Consider the following 20,829-nt stretch of genomic DNA (forward strand, 5'->3'; position numbering starts at 1 on the left):
TCGCCGACTCGCCGTCAGCATTGCCAAATACGAATTTCAAAACGCGCTAGACTGGACCCCTCAAACCGCTAGATTTGGGCAAAAGCCCGCTAGATTTTAAAATGTTTCTTCTGTAAAAAATACCAAGAAGACTATAATTCACACAGTTTGAGAAACTAATGAAAAGTTAAATGTTTCACAATTCGATTACAATTGATTACAGCAAGGACAAAAAAAAAGGATTAAAAGTAATAATGCCTTCGTTGTGGGCTGTATCAAGATCTGGCTCTACAACAGGTATTTCATTTGAATGGAAAAATTAAATCCAAGGGATGGTTGGGGTTGATTGCTCATGTAATGCCACTCAGGGATGAGTGAGGCTGGTCTCTTATCTGAAATGTCGGGACAACTGCCTAGCCCCGGGCTCCTTCGCTCCTCATGGGGCAATGTAGGATTGGATGATGGATGGACGGATGGATGGATGGAAAAATTAAACATAGGAATTTTATTAATTATCTCGTGCTGTACTTAGTCATCAATGCATTTAAAAAAGGAATGCATGTGATTTCCAGACCTCGATAAATGAAGATGTGTGCTAGGAATATTGAAAGCAACAGTACATCGGTCATAATTAAAACTGTAAACTGACTCACTGGGGGGCAGTAAGCCTACACGCCGACGCTCAGTATGAACGAACTGACAGGAAATAGACGTGAGCATCAAACTAATGAACGTGAACTGAACGTAACCATTAGTGTAACAAGCACAGTTACGAGTGGGAGGCAGGCTGATGACAAGTTTATTAACTGTATTGGTTGAATCTGTGAAATTGCATTACAAATATATCCTTTCCATCCCTCTAGCAAACCGTCAGAATCAATATTTTACAGGCTAGATTACAAACAAAACCTCCAGATTTGGCAGGAAAACCGCTAACTTGACAACACTGCTAGCCGTGACCCAAACAATGCTCGCATGTTTTGGGCTTTTAAAAACTTTCAAACTCGGAGATTCAAAGATGGTGTCGTTTTTGTCAGAGTTTAATAATATCTGTTTTCTGTAAATGATTTATATTATTCATTCACTGTAAATAGCGGCGAATTATTATTATTATTATTTTTTTTTAGGCTTTCACGGAAAACCGCGAATTTCAAATTGGATATTGCCACTCCACTGGTGGTGTCCTAGTGAAAAAGTGATTGAGATTAGTTCATTAGGCCATGAATTATTCCAGTGTCAGGAGAGAGAGAGAGAGAGAGAGAGAGAGAGAGAGAGATTTTATTAATAGCTTATTTGTATCAGGCGCATACATATTATACTCCGTTATTATGGCTATACATGTCCATAATATAATTACATGAACAGCATACAAGAGGATACTGAAGTGAAAAATGTCGAAATAACTCACTGAGGATGAGGTGTTAACATTACCAAGCCTCCTCAGCCAAAAAGACGAGTCATGAGTCTGGCATCATTGTCTGGGTCAATTTTTCATAAAACAGAAGTCTGATCACCTACACATATATCCTTTCATAGTTGTTAGGGTTACTTTTCAATACTAAACAGTTCTAATCTAATCACGTAGCTACTTCTGCTACTACTACTACTACTGCTGCTGCTGCTACTGCTACTACTACTACTACTACTACTAGTGCTGCTGCTGCTGCTACTACTACTACTACTACTACTACTACTACTGTACTACTCTTGGTCAACAACTCATTGAATTGAAGTCGATAAATAACAGAGCTAAAACTGACACTTTTTTTTACTGCCTCATGCTCTAGCATAATGTCAGTCGTGCTGTCAGTCGTAGCCTATAACGTAGGCTACGGTACAAAGTTTCTTTTTTTTTTCTTCTTCTTCTTTTTTTTTTACTATGTGCTGCCTTTTAAAATTCCATTATGTCTGATCCTGTAGTGGAAAGAATGGGAGCTGTTACATATAAACAGACCCCGTCCATATTTATTTTATGTAAAGGAGTTTGATTTCTTTGTTAGCACTATAAAACAGGGGACTGATAATCGAGGAGGAAGGAGAGGGACAGGAGAATGGGAGGTGAGGGAAGGGAGGCAGAAGGAGAGAGAAGAGGAAGGAGACAGAGGGGAGAGGGACGTGGAGGAGAAAGGGGAGGGAAGAATGGGAGATTAATGAAGGGAGCCAGTAGAGGTAAAAGAAGAAGGGGAAGGAAAGATAGGGGAGTGTCGGGGAGAAAGGGATTTAAGATAAGGAGATGAAAGGGGGGGGGAGCAGGATGAAGAGATAGGTCAGAGACGGGAAAGGGTTGGGGACATAGAGGTAGGAATAGGGTAGAGTCGGCGTGAGAAGGCTCCGGTGAAGCCAGAGAACTGTCAAACGGCCATATTGGTCAAGTCAATAGGTCACGGCAACACCTACCTGACTTGAAGAAGATTGCTGTGCACTCCTACCTCTATGGCTGTGCCCATAGAGGTAAGAGTCCTAATCCTATCTCCGTGGGTGTGGCCATGAGATTATTAAGCCTTTAATACCTTCAGCTGTGTATCCACCTGGTATTCCTCAGGGAGAATGTCAGAAACAAAGTAGACTTCATTCTACCTCTGATTTTAGTTGTAGTTCAGCTGTGGGTGTGAGACGTTCTGTCCTAAGTTGTATCTCACCATCAAATAACCGAAGTCTCCAAAAATGCGCACCACCTGTGCCGCATTTGGGTGTAATGAAAGAGGAGATGAGAAATCTGACCCATCCATTACATTTCACTGGTGAGTATCTTTAGAGTGAATTATAGTTTGTAGGTTAGTATGCAAAAATAGATGAATAAATAAATACAGATAAAACATTTTTTTTCTGTTTGCAACTAAGAAAACACTCCCGCCTGGTCAGCGGAACCAAGTCAGACAGCGGTCAAAGAGGTCGCCGCCATGTTGGTCGAGTAGGTCTGTCGGCCTCACTCTGACCTACCCTTGGTTAATCCCATATGCCGCCTCTACCTACTCCTACCTCTATGGTTGGGGAGCACGGATGAAAGGAGGAGGAGGAGAAGGAGGAGGAGGAGGAGGAGGAGCAAAGACGAGGAGAGAGCATAGAGGAGGGAGGCTCAAGAAGGGTTAAGGGAGTAGAGGCAGGGGGAATGAAGGAGGGAAAAGAACAGACAGAAGAGAAAGAGCGTATAATAGTGAAAATTATAGTTGTAATAGTAGCAGCAGCAGTAGAGTAGTGCTAATGGTAACTGCACAATCGAATGTACTCTGGCTTTTTCCTATGCCTATAAGTATTTTTAAAGTGACTCTCGTAAAACTAAATCTTCGCTTATTCTTCTTTTAAAACTTGGACGAAATTTCAAAAGATTACCGACTAAAGTATCTGAAGAGTTAGATTTGTATGCATGAAGATAACCGTCATGATTGCAACAGCATTATTTATCATTATTGCGTCCCAGTTATGAGTCATAGGAGTCTGAGAGAGTTCACAGAGTCTTATGGAGCTGCCTCTTTGAATATAACAGTATAATATATCAAGGAAACATCTGAGACCCTGTTATAAGTTACCTCATAATTTGGAGCATTAGCATTTTACTGCTGCTGCTGCTGCTACTACTACTACCACTGCGACTAGTACTGCTGCTGCTACTACTTTTTTTTTTTTTTTTCAAATAACAGAACAAAGGAAGGAAAAACAAATGAATAAAAAAATCCATACACCACATTACTGGTGTCCTCCATTCATAAAAATCTGTAACAGTTGGACCTGAACAACTGTAGGTTGAAGTTTGGGGGGAAACAACTCTGGGGAAGCGAGTTCCAAAGAGATACAGCTCGAGGAATAAGATTTCTGATAGGCGAAAGTTCTGCAATATGGCAGTGTGTCAGTCCAGTCATGAGCGCTACCAGATGCCCATGTAGCACAGGGGAAGGCATGGAGACGTGGCGCAATGGATGCAACTTCGTCTGAGCTATTTGCCATAAAAGTATCTGTGCGATAATGCAGGGGAGGCAACATTCCTACATACCTGTAGGGGAGGTAGTATATTTGAAATAGCAGGGTTATTGATAATTCTAACAGCTTTGTTCTGAATTTTGTTTAGTTGTTTTAGTGCAGCCTCTCCACATCCATTCCACAAGGATGAACAATATTCCAGCTGAGAACGCACATGACTCTTACAAATCATAGCTAACTGCTCATCAGTGAAGAAGCTACGAATTCAGTACAATAATACAAGTTTCTTTGGGACGGTTTTAGCAAGTGATCTGACAGGAGAGGTCCAGCTGAGGGCATTGTTAAGTGAAACACCGAGAATTTCAGTACTTTTGGAGATGGGAATTAGTAGCATTGAAGGTAATATAGGAATCTGGCAGTATATATCTATTAGTAAATTGTAGGCCTATATATTTAGTTTTACTAGCATTAAATGAGACAAAGTTAATAATGATTTTGTCCCAATTCAGTGATCCTGGATAAGTCTTGAGTTATGATGGTGGCTGTAATGAGTTGTGAGTTGGAGATGATAAAACTCTGTGAATGGGTGTTTAAGTGTGAATGAACTGTGAAGTGCTGAGCATCTGCATATGAATTGATGGGATTATGGGTGACAGATAAGAGATCATTAATATGACTTTGGAATTGGGTCGGAGTCAGAACTGATCCTTGTGGCACGCCGGCATTAATTGAGTTGAAAATGGAATATACGTCATCTACTTTTATCTTTCTATCGCTGAGATATGAGGAAATCAGAGGAACAAAAGACGTTAGTCCATAGCAAGGGAATCTGGATAGCAGGGAACGGTGCCACACTCTGTCAGAAGCTTCAGAAATATCAAGGGCTACTGCATGAGTTTCTCCATATTGGTCAATCGATTGATGGATGGTGTGAGTCAGGATACTGAGTACATCAATTGTGGATCATTCGTGACAAAAACCATACTGTCTGTCATTAATTAAGTTGTTGGATTCAAGATCTTTAACTATGTGCTTATTCATCATTACAATTTCAAATACTTTACCAAGAGAAGACGTGATAGCTATTGGTCTGTAATCAGAGGGGTCAGAGGAACTTCCTTTCTTCGGAAGTGGATGGATATTGACCTCTTTTTAAGAATTAGGGAATGAAGAAGTACGTCTGCATAGCCTGAATAATTTAGCTAGAAAAGAAGCAAGTTCCGAAGAGCACCTTTTCTAAACAATTGGAGGAATTCCATATAGGCCTGGAGCTTTGTTGGTAGGTAAATTGTCTAGGATGGATTTTACGTATATAGTCTGCATTTTAAGTGAAGCAATTTCGGGAGAGTCAGTTCTAGTACTGGGACGTTCTGGCTGACTTCGTATAACGTAGAATTCTGGCCAGTGTACTGGCAAAGATATTCGCTTTACCACACGGGGCAATTGATATTACCGTTTGAAGATTTTTAGTAGTGGAATGGGGGATGACTTGTTAAAGTTATTATTGAAAGAATTGAGAATTGACCAGAATATTCTATTGTTATTTGGACTGTTTAGTAGTTTGGATGCTTGGTTATGAAGAAAGTTTAATTTAGCGAGATTAATTACTGCTTCATGGTTTCTAGCAATTTTAAATTGAATGAGGGATTCAGATGTTTTTGATTTTAAGAGTTATATGCTAATGATTTTCGTGCCGTTGTTCTGGCACAATTGCTATCAAACATTTTCTGGAGTCCGATCTTGTAGTGAACGGTTGACTTGGTATGAACAATTTCACACCAGTTTGTATTAAGTCGGTAATATGGCACTGGGTAGAATTAATGTCACTAGAGAAGAAAGACTGCCATGGAATGTCAGCAATACAATTTCTGAATCCATCCTAGTCTGCCCTATCAAAGTGCTATAGAGTCACCCTGACAGGTTCAGAACGGGGAGGTCTGGGGGAGCCGACTAATGAGGCTTTGATGGGAATGTGGTCAGTGGATCCTGCTACCACCACCACTACTACTAAAACTATTATTATTATTATTGTGTGCATGCTTGTGTGTGTGTGTGTGTGTGTGTGTGTGTGTGTGTGTGTATCTCTGGGCATAGACTAGATAACCCGTTCCCTAAGACCTAGCAATCCTCCTACCTGCCATACACCTTCACACCTCACCTTCACGCTCCTATAACCCACTCACCTGAAGAAAGTGTGAAGGAATATGCAAATCTTTCCACGTCTATTTTTCTTCATGCTAATCTTTCCACGTCTACTGTTCTTCATGCTAATCTTTCCACGTTTGTTGTTCTTTAGGCTAATCTTTCCACGTCAACTGTTCTTCATGTTAATCAAAACGCTAGTCACATGAAAGTCATTGACCTGTTTTTAATCAGGACGAAGATGTTGTTCTATAGCTCCTTCTCGGGTTTCCTCTCCTCCTCCTTCCCCATCCTCACTCTCCCTCTCTCCCCTCCTCGTAGCGCCATGTTAGCTACATAAAGGTAGGCTACATGTATGGCGTCTGAAGGTAACAGTATTTTCATCATCAATACTTTCCTCTCTCTCTCTCTCTCTCTCTCTCTCTCTCTCTCTGTATGACGTCTGAAGTTAACAATAATTTCATCATCATCATTACTCCTCTCTCTCTCTCTCTCTCTCTCTCTCTCTCTCTCTCTCTCACCTGCAGGAGGGGTGAGGCAGGGTGCAGAAATTCCGGACAAGGTAGTACGATAGTGGAAGGCCAAATCAACAGCATATCCAGTGAAATGGGCCACACATTCATTAATTCTTCATTCAGGCTCCTGGAATCCTGGCGGTAAATGATATGGGCACTTATTCTACACTTAGTTTCACATTTACCTGTCGATAGTCAATAAGAAAAACTAAGAAACAAAAAAACATACTGAAGAGTATATCCCTTTCACGGACAGGGGGTACGGTAGGAAGGTAAATAGGTAGGTAGGCAACAAGATCGGTAGGGAGGTAGGTTTTATTACGCTGGGTGAGTCATGGAAGCCTGATTGTGTTAATATTATTCAACAACTCCTAGCAAATCTGGCAACCCAGTCAGGGGGCGAGATAAGGGGCACTAGACAGAGAGAGAGAGAGAGAGAGAGAAAGAGAGATGCCATTCTCACGAGAGCCTTCCGTCAACACACTCTCTCCAGCACCTAATCAACTCTCGTACGTATTTCGGGAGGTGAACTTCAGCTTTTGCGACAGGCTAACCTGTAGGCTATCGAATGGTGAGGCAATATGGGTTACAAACATAAAACACAAACACTTAGCAGCATTACTGTCCACGATGAGTGTTTTTTTTTTTTTATCTCTGCCAAGGAAGTTGTGTTTTGATTTTATCCCGCGTTGGTTTGTTTGTCTGTCTGTCTATTAGGATTACTCAAGTTATGAACGGATTTTGATAAAATTTTGTGGAAGGGTGGGCCATGGGCCAATGAACAAATGTTTAAATTTTGGGCCGGATCCCAACCCGGATCTGGAGTATCTCGCACAATAGCTCCAAAAGTTCTCAATGAATTTCAGTGAAATTTTGTGGAAAGGTGGGCCATGGACCAAGAAAGAATTATTAAATTTGGGGGAAGATACGGTTTCTATATCCACGGGTCCTGATCGGGATCCTTTTGAATGGTTATGGCTTTGGCGGAGGTCTGCGCTCTCTGAGCCCTTTCAAGTTTAATGAAGCAAATTCAATACGTTGTCTCTTTTCACTATTACAACATGGTTTATTCTTATCGCTGGTTTGTTTTCATCTGAGGGGACTGGGCCACTCTCACAATCTGAATACTAAGATGGGGTTGCATGGAATTCAGAGAGGCTTAGAGAAGTGTCGGCCAACTTCTGCGCATTGCTGTACTTGTTGTCTTTTTTTTTTTCCTTTTTTTTTTTTTTTTTAGTTCACTGAGTCCGTTTCTGCAGTAAAAAGAGGGTTATTGTAAATGCTTTAAAAGGAACTACGCTCTTTACTTATTTTTTGTAATTAAAATTGAATTATACTCATTTTTTGTAATTACTGTGCTCAAACAGCGTTTTAAATACCACCCATCGATATCATTATCCAAAAACATCATTATAATTACCCCCTCACCAATTTTCGAGAGCTTGGAACCTTCAGGCAACGATCAACGTAAAATTTGAAACCAATCATTCCGTGGTTGGTTTAAAGTGACGCTAAGGAGACAAAAAACTGTTGACCTAAAGGCAGTAGGTCAAGAAGGCTTTTAGTAAATTTATAGACATGAGAGAAATTCGCCAACGTCTCTGTGGAAGGTGTGACATGAATTATTTTTATGTGAAGGCAATATGAACCACAACGCAAATCAATATGAGATGGAAGGATGGTCCGTCGTTTGGAAAGGAATGAGAAATATGGAGTGTTGCATGAACTATTTTTTATGTGACGGCAAAATGAAGTACACGACAAAAGAGTATGAGAAGGAAGGATACTCTCTGTCATCTGGGGAGGAGTAAGAAGTATGGAAGGCCACACATGAACAACACTAAAAAGCGCTCAGAGAGCGCATACCTCAGCCAATGCCATTGCCACTAAAAAGGATCCTGATCCTGATTCGGATCCGCCCCAAAATTTAGTCAGTTCTTTCTTGGTCCACGGCACACCTTTCCACAAAATTTCATTGTAATTCATTGAGAACTTTTGGAGATATTGTGCGGGATACTCCGGATCAGACCCAAAATTTAATAATTCATTCCTTGGACCAGGGCACACCCTTCCACAAAATTTTATCAAACTTCGTTCATAACTTTTTGAGTAACCCTACTAACAGACAGACAGACTGACAAACCAACAAACCAGCACGAAGTAAAACATAACCTTCTTGGCGGAGGTAAATATGAAGCACAGGACAGAGGAGTGTGGGAAGGAAGGCTACTCTGTGTCGTGTGCAGGGTGTGGTAGGCCTACATGTGGAAGGCGGGACACAGTGCTGGCAGAGCAGTGTTAGAGAACTTTTGATCACTGCTGCACGCTCAATGCACGCTCACGTCATAACAGTCAACCCTTTACACTCGGTGACCTCCTTCGTCTCCTCCCTCCTTATCTCTCTCTCTCTCTCTCTCTCTCTCTTTTTCTCATTCACTTTATTCTTGCTTACTTTTTGAACAGGAGGCGTTAGATATAGCCTACATTAATCCCTTCACTGTGATCGGCTTGTTTTTATCTAACAGAACTGGACATGAAATCCAACAAGCCTTAGTTATGAAGCAGGAACGAGTCTCCTTGGTTACTAGTCAAATCAACCCACGATGCAAACTACACCTGGCCAACAACTAAGCTGGAAAGGGTTTGGGATCTTTGTCAGGGTAGAAAAATCGTGATATAGCCCACGATAGAACTTTTTATTAATTTATTATCTTTTTACTTGCTATCCTTGTCACAACCGCCTCCACACCTTCAGGGGAGATGTCCGGCCGCCATGTTGTGCTGAGGACGGGACAGCTCATGCCTCTGCTGGGCCTAGGATGCTCGATGGTAAGGGACTAATGGAGATCCTAGCTTCCTAATTACTTTGCTAGGAAGTGTGCATTTGAGGATGAATAAAACTTATGTGGAAGTGGAAGGCAAATAATAATAACAATAATAATAATAATAATAATAATAATAATAATGATAATAAAACGAGTGGAGGTGGAAGGCATATAATACTAGTACTAATACTACTAATAGTAGAAATAGTAGTAGTAGTAGTAGTAGTAATAGTAATGATAATGATAAAGATAAAATGGTAACTGGAGTCTGCTTCTGTGCCCTTTTCACTCCAACTTGATCTAAAATTCTCACCACCCCTTGAATTCTGCTTTGTAACAACAGATTGACGCTAGAGTATAATGCTAGTCACGAAAAAGTGCTATGGGAAGGATGTTCAGCCACGGCACTTCTTTATCTATCTACCTGTTTATCTATCTCTCTATCTAAGGATGGTCCATAGATAACGCTTCTCTTCCTCTTGATTTCTTGTGTTGTGGGGCCGCTAACAATGTCTATTCTGCATTATTTACTCATTTCCTACTCCCACTGCCGCACCCACGCCCACACCAGCGGACTGACCCATCCCTCCAACACAGGAAATAGCATGGAAGTGAAGATTTATTTATTTATCTCTTTATTTACCTGTAGATGGGCGGGGAGGAACTATCGGCAGCAGTGGAAGCCGCCCTGGATGCCGGATATCGCCTCGTGGATACCGCCTACGCCTACAGGAACGAGGACGTGGTGGGCGAGGCGCTGCACAGGTGGCTTGCGAGGACAGGTACACCGAGGGAGGCCGTCTTTGTGGTGACTAAGGTAAAGGAGTGGTTATCTATGCCTTTAGGTGGAAGGAGAAGAAGCAAAGAAGGATTCAGTTTTGTTGTCTTTGTCTTCAGGTGGAATAATAATAATAATAATAATAATAATAATAATAATAATAATAATAATGTCTAAGTTTCGTTCCCTTTGTCTTTAAATGATAGAGAGAAAAAGAAGAAAAATAAGGAGAAACCCGAAATTAAAGGCCGCCAAATCCATCCGAGTCAGCAAGGCATCTAGTTTCTTTTGCTAGTCACAGTTTTCCCCTAGAATACGAAACGCAATATTCACATTTATATCCAGGCAGACACTGAATGGCATCACCCCATCATTAGGAGATGATGATGATGATGATGGAACTCCTAAACTACCGACTTACCCACGCCTTCCCCATACCCTCAATAGATGCCGAACATTGGGATGCACGTAGGCGGTCCGGAGAAGTTCCTGAAGAAGTCCCTGGAACAGCTGCGACTGGACTACGTGGACCTCTACCTCTTACATTGGCCATTCGGACTTAAAGTGCGTCAACTTCAGGTCAGGTCCACCTTAGGTCGTGTCCACACCAAAGGCTCAATGTCGCGCGCGGGCACGGACAAGAATTTCCTCAGGTTTCTATTTTTGTCGTTTTGCAACTTATTTCACGCACTTCATTGACAGAAAAAGACAATGCTACTGTTCTGCATCCCTTCCATGACACTTCTTCGTGACTACCATCATATTCTAGTGTTGATCTACTGTTTCACCTCGGCAATCAAGATGTAGAGATGGTAATTTTAGGCCAAGTTAGAGCAAAAACAATATAGTGACTCTACTGGACGCGGGCGGGTGTGGGCGAGAACTTCTATAAGTTGCAGTGATGCAGAACTTGAGCTCGCATTAGCAAGCATTTGGTGTGGACGTGCCTTAGCTCTGACTTGTGAATGATGTACTGGTAAGGAATAGATGCTAAAGAGTTTACAATATAGGATCTTTAGTGTGAATATATCAAATCGGTGGACTCTTATGTGTTACTTGTGCCTTTTCATTTCAACGCAGCTTGCAAACGATAGTTAGATATCTAATGTATAGTCGGCATTAATAATCCAGTCGCCTCTCCTACTTTTCTCTCTCTCTATGGACTTTCAAATCTCAGTGTGGTGAATCTGATGCAAACAACGCTGATGGCACTGATCTGTGGTTAAATGAAGTCATCAGTGACGGTTGCTGCGGATTCACCACACTGATTTTCAAAGTCCATGGCGGGAAAGAAAGGCGAGGTGACAGGACTTTTGATGCCAACTATTCCCTAATCAGTCACTTACTGTATATTTAAGAATTTGGTGAAACTTAGTTCCTCTTTAATTTCCCGTAAAATGGAGTACAGGAAACCCTTCTGAAGCCAGGGAAAGCAAGGATTTGGTTACATCAGTCGCCTGAAGGTGAAACTATTGTGCTTTTAACAGTGACAACGTTTTGCGGATTTTGAGCTTGTAATGAATGGCAGTTAAAGAACGTAAAGAAAAAGAAAATCGGCATATTGTTTGCGTGCCATGCTACTGGATATACTCATGATAAAATCTTTTAAAATACGAGTAAATGAGTGGGTGAGTGAGTGAGTACGTGCATAAGCAGGCAACTAACATTCATTTTTCCTACTATCGAAGCTCAGGCTCTATCTAGAGGCAGCCAAATAAAGGGGATTTTAAGATTATTATTATTATTATTTCTTTTTACCACAAGTGGCCTCTAGTAGGGTGAAGAGTATACTCTAGTGGCAGAGCTACATTAAGTGTTTGAGTATTATCAGTTGTTGTGTGATAACTGTTAGATTACAGCAGGTATATAATTACCTCCGCCAAGGGGTTATGTTTTTGCTAGCGTTGGTTTGTTTGTCTGTTTGTCTGTAAGCAGGATTACTCAAAAAGTTATGAACAGATTTTGATGAAATTTTTTGGAGGGGTAGGGTTGGGCCCAGGAAACAATCCATTACATTTTAGTGACGATCCGGATCATCATCCGGATTCAAGAGTTTTCTTAAAGGATTCTTTACCACTGAGGGACTGTGGCACTTTCAACAATTTTGCTTTTAACTCGGTAAGTAATGCCTACAATGCTGGCATAAAAATTCCAAGACAACATCACCGTAACATCTACCACACACCCAAGTTTGATTTGAATCCAAAAAACATTCCGGACCTGGTGATCCACAGTGGTATCAAAAACAGGGGGAATCTTTTGCAGGGGTGTTGACAAATGGGAGATTGTACAGCTTTGGCGGAGGTTTGCAGTCTCGGATTGCTCTTGTTATCATAAAGTTTTTCACATACCAAAGAAAGAGTAGTAATCTCTCTCTCTCTCTCTCTCTCTCTCTCTCTCTCTCTCTCTCTCTCAGGCCAAAAGCGACACAGACATAGTTCCCCGTGACGACAAAGGCTACGCGTGCCTGGACGAGGCTACGGACATCATCAGTGTGTGGAAGGTTGGTGACAGTCCCGTAACAGACCCTCCCTTGCGATTTATTCTGCATGAGGGTTAGTTGCCGTTCCGTAACACCCCTTCCTGTGCAATTTATTTTTCACACTATACCTCAATATTCCCTTGCCTTCAGACCCTACCTCATTCCATCTTTGTGGGAAAAAGGGGGTCGGGATGATGATGATGACGATGATGAGCAATGAGTGATGATGATGATGATGATGACGATGATGATGATGCTGATGTCCTCTAATCGCCTGCAGGAGATGGAGAAGCTGGCGAAGGCGGGTTTGGCCAAGAACATCGGCGTGTCCAACTTCAACATCAAGCAAATAAGGAAAGTCGTAGCCAACGCCACCATCCCCCCGGCGGTGCTGCAGGTGATGTTGAGGTTCTAGGGCGCCAGGGAAGGGGCATTACACTCCTATACTCCCTCTGTCTTAATCTGAGGGAACTGGACCATCACTACACCTATATGGAAATCAGTAGGTTAGGAATGAGGGTAGGAATGAGGTATGGATGAGTCGTGTTGGTATGACTATCCAGGAGTCTTAGTTATGAGGCAAGCATGAGTCTCCTTGGTTAGTAGTCAAATCTACCCTTCAGTCTGACTACACTTGGCCTACACCCGACTGAAAGGGGTTAGCGATTTTTGCCAGTTTTGAGTAAGTGCATTAGGGAAACTGCAGTGGGTTTCCTTCGCTGAATTACGTCCGCGCGCGCGCGCGCGCGCGCGTGTGTGTGTGTGTGTGTGTGTGTGTGTGTGTGTGTGTGTGTGTGTGTGTGTGTGTGTGTGTGTGTGTGTGTGTGTGTGTGTACTTACCTGTGTGTACCTACAGGTTGAGATGAACGTGTACTTCCAGCAGCCTCAGGTGCAAGAGTACTGTCGTCAGCAGAACATTGCCATCACCGCCTACGCCCCCCTTGGCTCCCCTGGCAGGATGAAGTGAGTAAGCTCTCCCCCCCCCTCTCTCTCTCTCTCTCTCTCTCTCTCTCTCTCTTTGACTGTCAGCTAACTTTTGCTCATGGCTGTACCCTCACATGACTTCTGGCCCTATTACATTCGAATTTCGTTAAATTTTCCCCGGGGTAGTAATTTCAGTCTGACTTTTGTTTCTTTGGTGTAAAATAGAAAGACTCCATTATTGAAAGCTTGCAAAAATTATCCATTTTAATCTCAACAAACGCAACGAATAAGCAAGCCGAGATCAAAATCCGTCCAGTTTAAGATATCTGGACACAAATACTGGAATTTAAAAGACTGGAGGTAACAGCCGAATACAAAAAGAAAGTAATAAATAAACCCCTTCCTTGCCGTCAAAACAAGTAAACCCGAATTCTCCCTCTTTCTCCCGAGCAGGATTAGAGGCAAATCAGGCAGCTTCCCCTGTGACGGTGACGGCGAGTGTGGGTGGGTGCTGGAGGACCCCGTGGTATGCCTGGTGGCTGAGAATCACTCCGTCACATCGGCTCAGGTCCTGCTTCTCTTCCTCGTCCAGCAGAACATCGCCACCATCCCCAAGTCCGCCAACCCTACACGCATCGCACAGAATTTTGATGTAAGAAGATGTATAGATGGAGAAGATGTTGAGCTGTAGTGATAAGATGGATAGATGGACAAGATGTTGAGTCGTAGTGATAAGATGGATAGGAGGAAAAAATGTTGAGTCGTAGTGATAACATGGACAGGAGGAAAAAATGTTGAGCTGTCTTATTCTGCCACTGATATACAGGAAATAAGATGCAAAAAGGACGAAAATTTCCACCTAGTCACAATGAATAGACAACAGAATGCATATAAAAAAAAATATTCACCTGGACGCTACAGGTCTGGGGGCTTCAACTAACGATTGCACTTCTTCATGACTAGCACAATAATAAAGTGTTAATCTATTGCTACAGTTCAGCTTTCAGGGTGGAGGGATGTCAATCTTAGGCCAGGTTAAGGTGAAAGGAGCATAGTAATACCAGTACTAAAAAGGACAGTAATTCTCCCACCCGATCTCTTCAGATATGGGGGTTCAAACTGACGGAGACGGAGATGGAGGCGCTGAGAAGTATAGACAAAGGCGAGGCAGGACAAATACTGGGATGGACCTACCCAGCGAAAGTCAAAGGGTTATATTTTTGTTATGTCTACTGTACCGCTTCATTTTCTAATTATTTTCCTTATTTTTTTCGTTTATTTTTACCTTCCTCACTCCTCCTCTCTTCTTCCCTACTTACCTGTCTACCTCCCTCCCTCTCTCTTACCTTACCTCCCTGTCAACCTATTTTTATCTTCGTCCTTCACCGACATCGCTCCCTCCCCACCTACCTATCTGCCTATCCACCTACCTACCTGCCTATCCACCTACCCACCTACCTACCTTCCTACCTACCTACCTACCTCTCACTTTACTTACCTACCCTCCTGTTTTCCTCCTCTTATCTTTCTACGCTTTGCATCTACTAGTGGAAATAAATTGATGATGATGATGATGATGATGATGATGATGATATGATGATGATGTTATACAATGTTCTGATTTTCTTTTCTTTTTGTTTACAGGGTAATCGACCACCCAGAGTTTCCCTACTAACGTGGCTTGGAAACACACACACACACACACACACACACACACACACACACACACACACACACAGGATCGACACAAACATACTCTCTCTCTCTCTCTCTCTCTCTCTCACACACACACACACACACACACACACACACACACACGCTGAAGACTAGATGTTGGAAAAAGAAACTGAGGTTGTTGTTGTTGTTGTTGTTACCCAAGGCTTAGCTGGATCTGAACCCCGTGGACTGCAGGCTGAAGCTGAGTTTTTTCCCGCAGTCCACCAACATCCTTTCGGGGGATAGGGAGGGAGGTGGGGGACGTTTATATAGCCAGGCAGCTCCCCCTCCCGGTCATATCAGCGCCACCACGTGAAGGCGTCCCTCCCCCGCACCCCACAGACGTAATGAGGTGGAATACATGACTTTAGGGTCCATTTCTAAGTGGATTACGTAACTCCTCTTCCTCAGCGATTTATTTTGTGCACTACACTTTTCTATCCTCTTACGTGTTGCTGAAGGTAAACAATGTCGATATTAAGTTGATATAAGTAGCACAGAATAAAATGTTTAGGTGTAATACGCAAACTAAATCGCTGAGGAAGAAATTTTAGGATGCTTCACATGAATCAGGAGGATGTATTAGAGGAACTTAGCTGCAGGAAAAAAAAATAAAACTTACTTCATCATTATAGTTTTATTTTTACATATTACCGGACGATTTTATTAAGAGAGAGAGAGAGAGAGAGAGACTATATTCTTTGCACCCCCAGACGATTTTCTATTAACCCCTTCTCTGCGATGATGTGATTCTCTCTTCACTCTTGTTGTCTACAGACGATTATGTTCAGTTTAGGGGAGTCTAGTAGTGAAGGGGTTAATGAAGCCTATATCTGACGCCCCCGAAAGTTCTGAAAATCTTTCCAAATCGTAGCAAGCTCGTCCTTCGTTGTTGCTGCTTAACTCTGGTCGGTGTGGCCGAGCAGACCCGTCGACCACAGGTAAGTAATAGCTCGTAATGTCTGCGAATATCATCTCTGGCCCTATGGTGTGAGAGATCCAACAGCCAGCCAACACACTATCTTGCTTTGATGCACACTTACGTCACGACAAGAACAGCTGGTGTCATGGCAGTATAACTAGCGCTGGTGAGGGTGTTGCCATCTTAGCGATTTTGCTGATTTTAGAAATGTTCATTTTCTCGCCCGGGAGAGGGGGAGAGAATACTTTCCAAGTATCCCTGCTTGTCGTGAGAGGTGGTTTAAACGGGTCTTATTATCTCCAATGTTTCTCTCCTTACTGTGCCCTTCTTCCCTTCTGTCCCAACTCTATTCTTGATATTTCCGTGTTTCTTCCGGCCCTTATTTTCCCTCTACTCCTATCAGGTTAGCCATTTGGTTTTATGACATGGATAATTTAAGGATTTGCCACCGGCAGTGACCCTTCCTCCCCTCCTCCCTGTGCTTTAGCGCCAAACCGTTTCATCACGAAGCCGCTTCAATGCCAGCCTAGTGCCATATAACCAACTTAAGGCTTGGTGCTAGTTCTTTGTTGTTCCTCCCTTCTTTCTTTCTTTTAACAATATATTTACTTATAGCGACGTGTGAAATTTAGGAATTTTATGAATATTCTCAAAATATTCTGGATCTGAACATTATTTCTATCGATTTATGGATATCTGAACGATTAGCGTCATCCTAACGCCTTTCGATTTGGCAGCTCTGAGCAGTCAACATTACTTAACTATTTAGCGTACAGTATTTATGTTAGATCCAGAAATAGTCACTTCCATTCAGTGGTAATTTCTAATGTTTAACATGAAATCTAGCGGGATTATACAGATTTTCTTAAAGTCTGATATGTATTCTAGAAATTTTGCAGTTCTTCCATAGATGTTCTGGATATTTTTGTTTTTCGAGACAATCTAGCGAATATAAGAGCAAGTTTAACGGTATTCGTGGTTTTGGTTGACTGCCCTGCAGTGCCTGTCAGCTGTAGTGCCTATGTACTGTAGGTGCGGTGTTGGATGTGTTGCCCTCGGCTGTGCATGGGTCTCCCCGACCTCAGTTGGCGACAGGTAACCCCAGCACATTGCCGATTCCAGCCAGCAACAGTCCCCGCCAGCAAACATTTGGTGTGGACGCGGCCTTATATGCTTCTAACACTTTCGATTCCCATACCTCTATTGCACTGAGTTGGGACATGACTAGTTGCTATCCTTGTCACATTCTCTCTTGCAGTGACGGAGGGTGTGGGTGGGTGCTGGAGGACCCCGTGGTACGCCTGGTGGCTGAGAATCACTCCATCACACTGGCTCAGGTCCTGCTTCACTTCCTCGTCCAGCAGAACATCGCCACCATCCCCAAGTCCGCCAACCCTACACGCATCGCACTTAACTATGCTGTGAGTTATATAGATAGATAGATATAGCCTACTGAGAGAGAGAGAGAGAGAGAGAGAGAGAGAGAGAGAGAGAGAGAGAGAAAATCCATTTATTAATTCCTCTCCTCTCTCCCCCACCAGGATGGAAGAACACCCAGAATTCCCCTTCCCGACCACTCGAAGGGAGACAGAGGCGTTCTAACAGGAAACGCGCTCGGCACACAACAAAGAAGTCCTGGGTTGGACTCCTGGGGCCGCTCATGAGAACCACTAAGAGAGCTCCATTTTACCTCAGCATGCAGTTTCGTACCAAGCAGTGAAATAGGGACATTGAAGGAAAAGTAGATGGTTGGGTGCTGTCTGGGGCAAGAGTAGAACTTAGAAAAGAAAAAGTAGTTGTCATTACCTCACTTATCTTCTTTCTTCTTCATTAATCATCATCATTATCATCATCATAAGCATCATCATCGTCATCATCATCATCTTCTTCTTCCTCGTCTTCTTTAGTATAGAAAGTGTTGTTTATCGGACCTGCGGATCAAAACAAGGCTTGAACATGTATTGTGAGCTACACATATATGCTATGAGTGTGCAAGACGACCACTACAGGACATACATACACACATACGTACATACACAGATAGGTACATACATACATACTAACATAAACGCATAAAAAGACAGATGGATGAATACTAGTATACGAAGTACACGCCTTCATTCATCCACCTATCCATTACTCCGACTATCTAAACATACATAAATTCGTGCATCCATCCATCTATATCCATTCATCCATCCATCCATACATATACACATATATACAGACAGGCAGACAGACATACATACACAAACACACATAAGGGAAAGTTGTCAGACACACATTCCCTTAAGCGTTAGGCCACGTTTTAACTCAATAAATTATCACCTTAATTTTCAACGACTATGTTTAACTATACTGTATCCGGAAAACAGAAGCAGTATTACGTGAGCTATTGTGTATCGTGATTAGGGCTTGTACATAGTGAATTATGTAAAAGCTGTTTGTATCCTGAATAAAAATAAATGTGGGAGAAAAAGGAAGGTAAACTGAAGTTTATGCCTTGCAGGTGTAATAAATGGAAGTTTTTAGATGTGGTGTTATGGTGTTAGAATGTGATGAATTTAGTGACTTCATGATACATACATACATACATAACTACACATATGCATACACACATATATATACATACATACATACATACACAAACTATTTAAGTACACACATACGTACCGCTCGCTGGTGCAGTGGTAACGTTCCCGCCTGCCAACTGGTGGACGAGAGTTCGCGCCTCGCTCAGGTTGCGAAAAGTTTCACTGACGAAGTGGGTGGTTACTGTCCCCCTTGGGCAAGGGGATGGGTGTGTGCGTGTGTGAAGGTCACAGCCTTGCCCTTAGATCGGACTATATGAGCTTTCAGCTCCCTTCCGGGAGGGTAAAAGCTGACAATCACGACCATCAAGTGATCCTGACCGACCCGGTGAATTACATATAAACACCATCTCTTTCACAATTAACACAAACGTCAACACATACACATACAAACCCACACAAGTAACCCTCTCTCTCTCTCTTTCTCTCTCTCCCTCTCTCTCTCTCTCTCTCTCTCTCTCCATCCAAGGTCACAGGGGACAAACTTTTCTACCTTCTCCCTCACCACCTTCTCCCTCCCACAAAATTCTCTCCCCTCACATCTTATCATGCAAGCGGCCCCTCTGACTACCAGCGCGTGTGTAAGAGTCAGGTGTGTGTGTGTGTGTGTGTGTGTGTGTGTGTGTGTGTGTGTGCGCGCGCGCACGAGTGAGTACAGTAAACAGAGGGTGAGAGGAAGCAGGTGTGTGAGAGAGAGAGAGAGAGAGAGAGAGAGAGATGCTATGAGTGACAGAGATATAAGAGTGAGAGAGAGAGGGTATATTTGAGTTAGTCTTTCTCCCACTGTAGACATGACGCTCAAACTCCTACTCCTTGGCCTCTCTCTCACCCTCCTTCAGACAGGTAAAGAGGTGAAAGGTGACAGATGTGCTTGCGAGAGAGAGAGAGAGAGAGAGAGAGAGAGAGAGAGAGATTAGGCTCCAATTTTTACGCCTGTCTAAATCTCTGCCAAACAGGTAAGAGTGAAAAGTGACAGGAGAGAGTGAGACACCTAGAAAGTGTGTGTGTGTGTGTGTGTGTGTGTGTGTGTGTGTGTGTGTGTGTGTGTGTGTGCATTAAAAGAGCTGAAAATCTATACCTTACATAAAAATATTTATAACCAGTGTGGTGTGGCGCATCACGTCCTAATATTCTCAGATACACCACCTTCCCTTCATTACCCATCCTTACCAACTACTCCCTCCTCTCCCTCTGTTAATCTGTTTATCTATCTATCTATCTATCTATCTGCAGGCGGGGCGAGAGGGCAGTGCGTGGTGGTAACGATAAACGAAGAATGGGAGGGGAACTACAATGCTGATTTCTCCGTCACCTCTACCATTAAGTTCACGGGTCTTACTGTCTCCTTCACCTTCGATAACCCCGTCGACACGCTGGAGGTACGTATATCATCATCACCATCATCATCAATATCATCATCATTATCATCATCAACATCTGCAGTATCATCATTATTACTACTGTTACTACTACTATCTTCTAACAATGGCGTTGGTAGAATTTCAACACAAGAAAGTAGGAAAAGTATCAGTAGAGAAATAGTCCTAACTGGTCCCTTTCGTCTCCCAAGTACTGTCAGGGTGACGAAGAGAGAGCAGACGACACCCACTTCCTCACCAGTTCCACCTTTTCGTCTCTTACATTCACCTGCTCCTTCTTTCCCTCCCTCCTCCCTACTCCCAATTCGTTCTATTTTCAATCTTCCACGTACTAATTCGTCACTTTTCGTCCCTTCGCAGTACTGGCAGGGAAATGTGGAGGTCGTAGACAGCACGCACTTCGTCCTTACCAACCCCACCTTTTCAGCCGATGTGAACGAATTGGTCTCGTTCGATATACACGTTCAGTACACGGGCACCAAGCCGCTAGTCATTGAGGCGGTCATGAACGGCGAGGATGTGTGTGGTGAGTGTGAAAAAGTACGAAAATTAGAGAGAGTGAGAGAGGAGTAGAATCAGGCCATACAGATGCTTGGACTTTAATATTAATAGGGTGTATTGTTCTGGTCATAAATGTAAAATAATGGATGAGAGAGAGAGA

At 42.7% G+C, this 20,829-nt stretch overlaps 1 protein-coding gene across 1 annotated transcript; it reads left to right on the forward strand.

Moving 5' to 3' along the window:
• The first annotated feature begins 9,311 nt into the window (after positions 1–9,311).
• Positions 9,312–20,741, forward strand: LOC145399025 (aldo-keto reductase family 1 member A1-like). The gene is given in 10 exon segments (XM_080271754.1): positions 9,312–9,380; positions 10,026–10,193; positions 10,602–10,718; positions 12,571–12,657; positions 12,917–13,033; positions 13,493–13,616; positions 14,067–14,212; positions 14,665–14,771; positions 17,457–17,619; positions 20,529–20,741. Coding segments are annotated over 10 exon segments (1,311 nt in total).
• Positions 20,742–20,829: the final 88 nt, after the last annotated feature.

This window comes from Coenobita brevimanus, chromosome 47 (genome assembly GCF_032717465.1).
Source record: "Coenobita brevimanus isolate Jiangsu-jjx chromosome 47, ASM3271746v2, whole genome shotgun sequence".
Classification (NCBI taxonomy): Eukaryota; Metazoa; Arthropoda; class Malacostraca; order Decapoda; family Coenobitidae; genus Coenobita; species Coenobita brevimanus.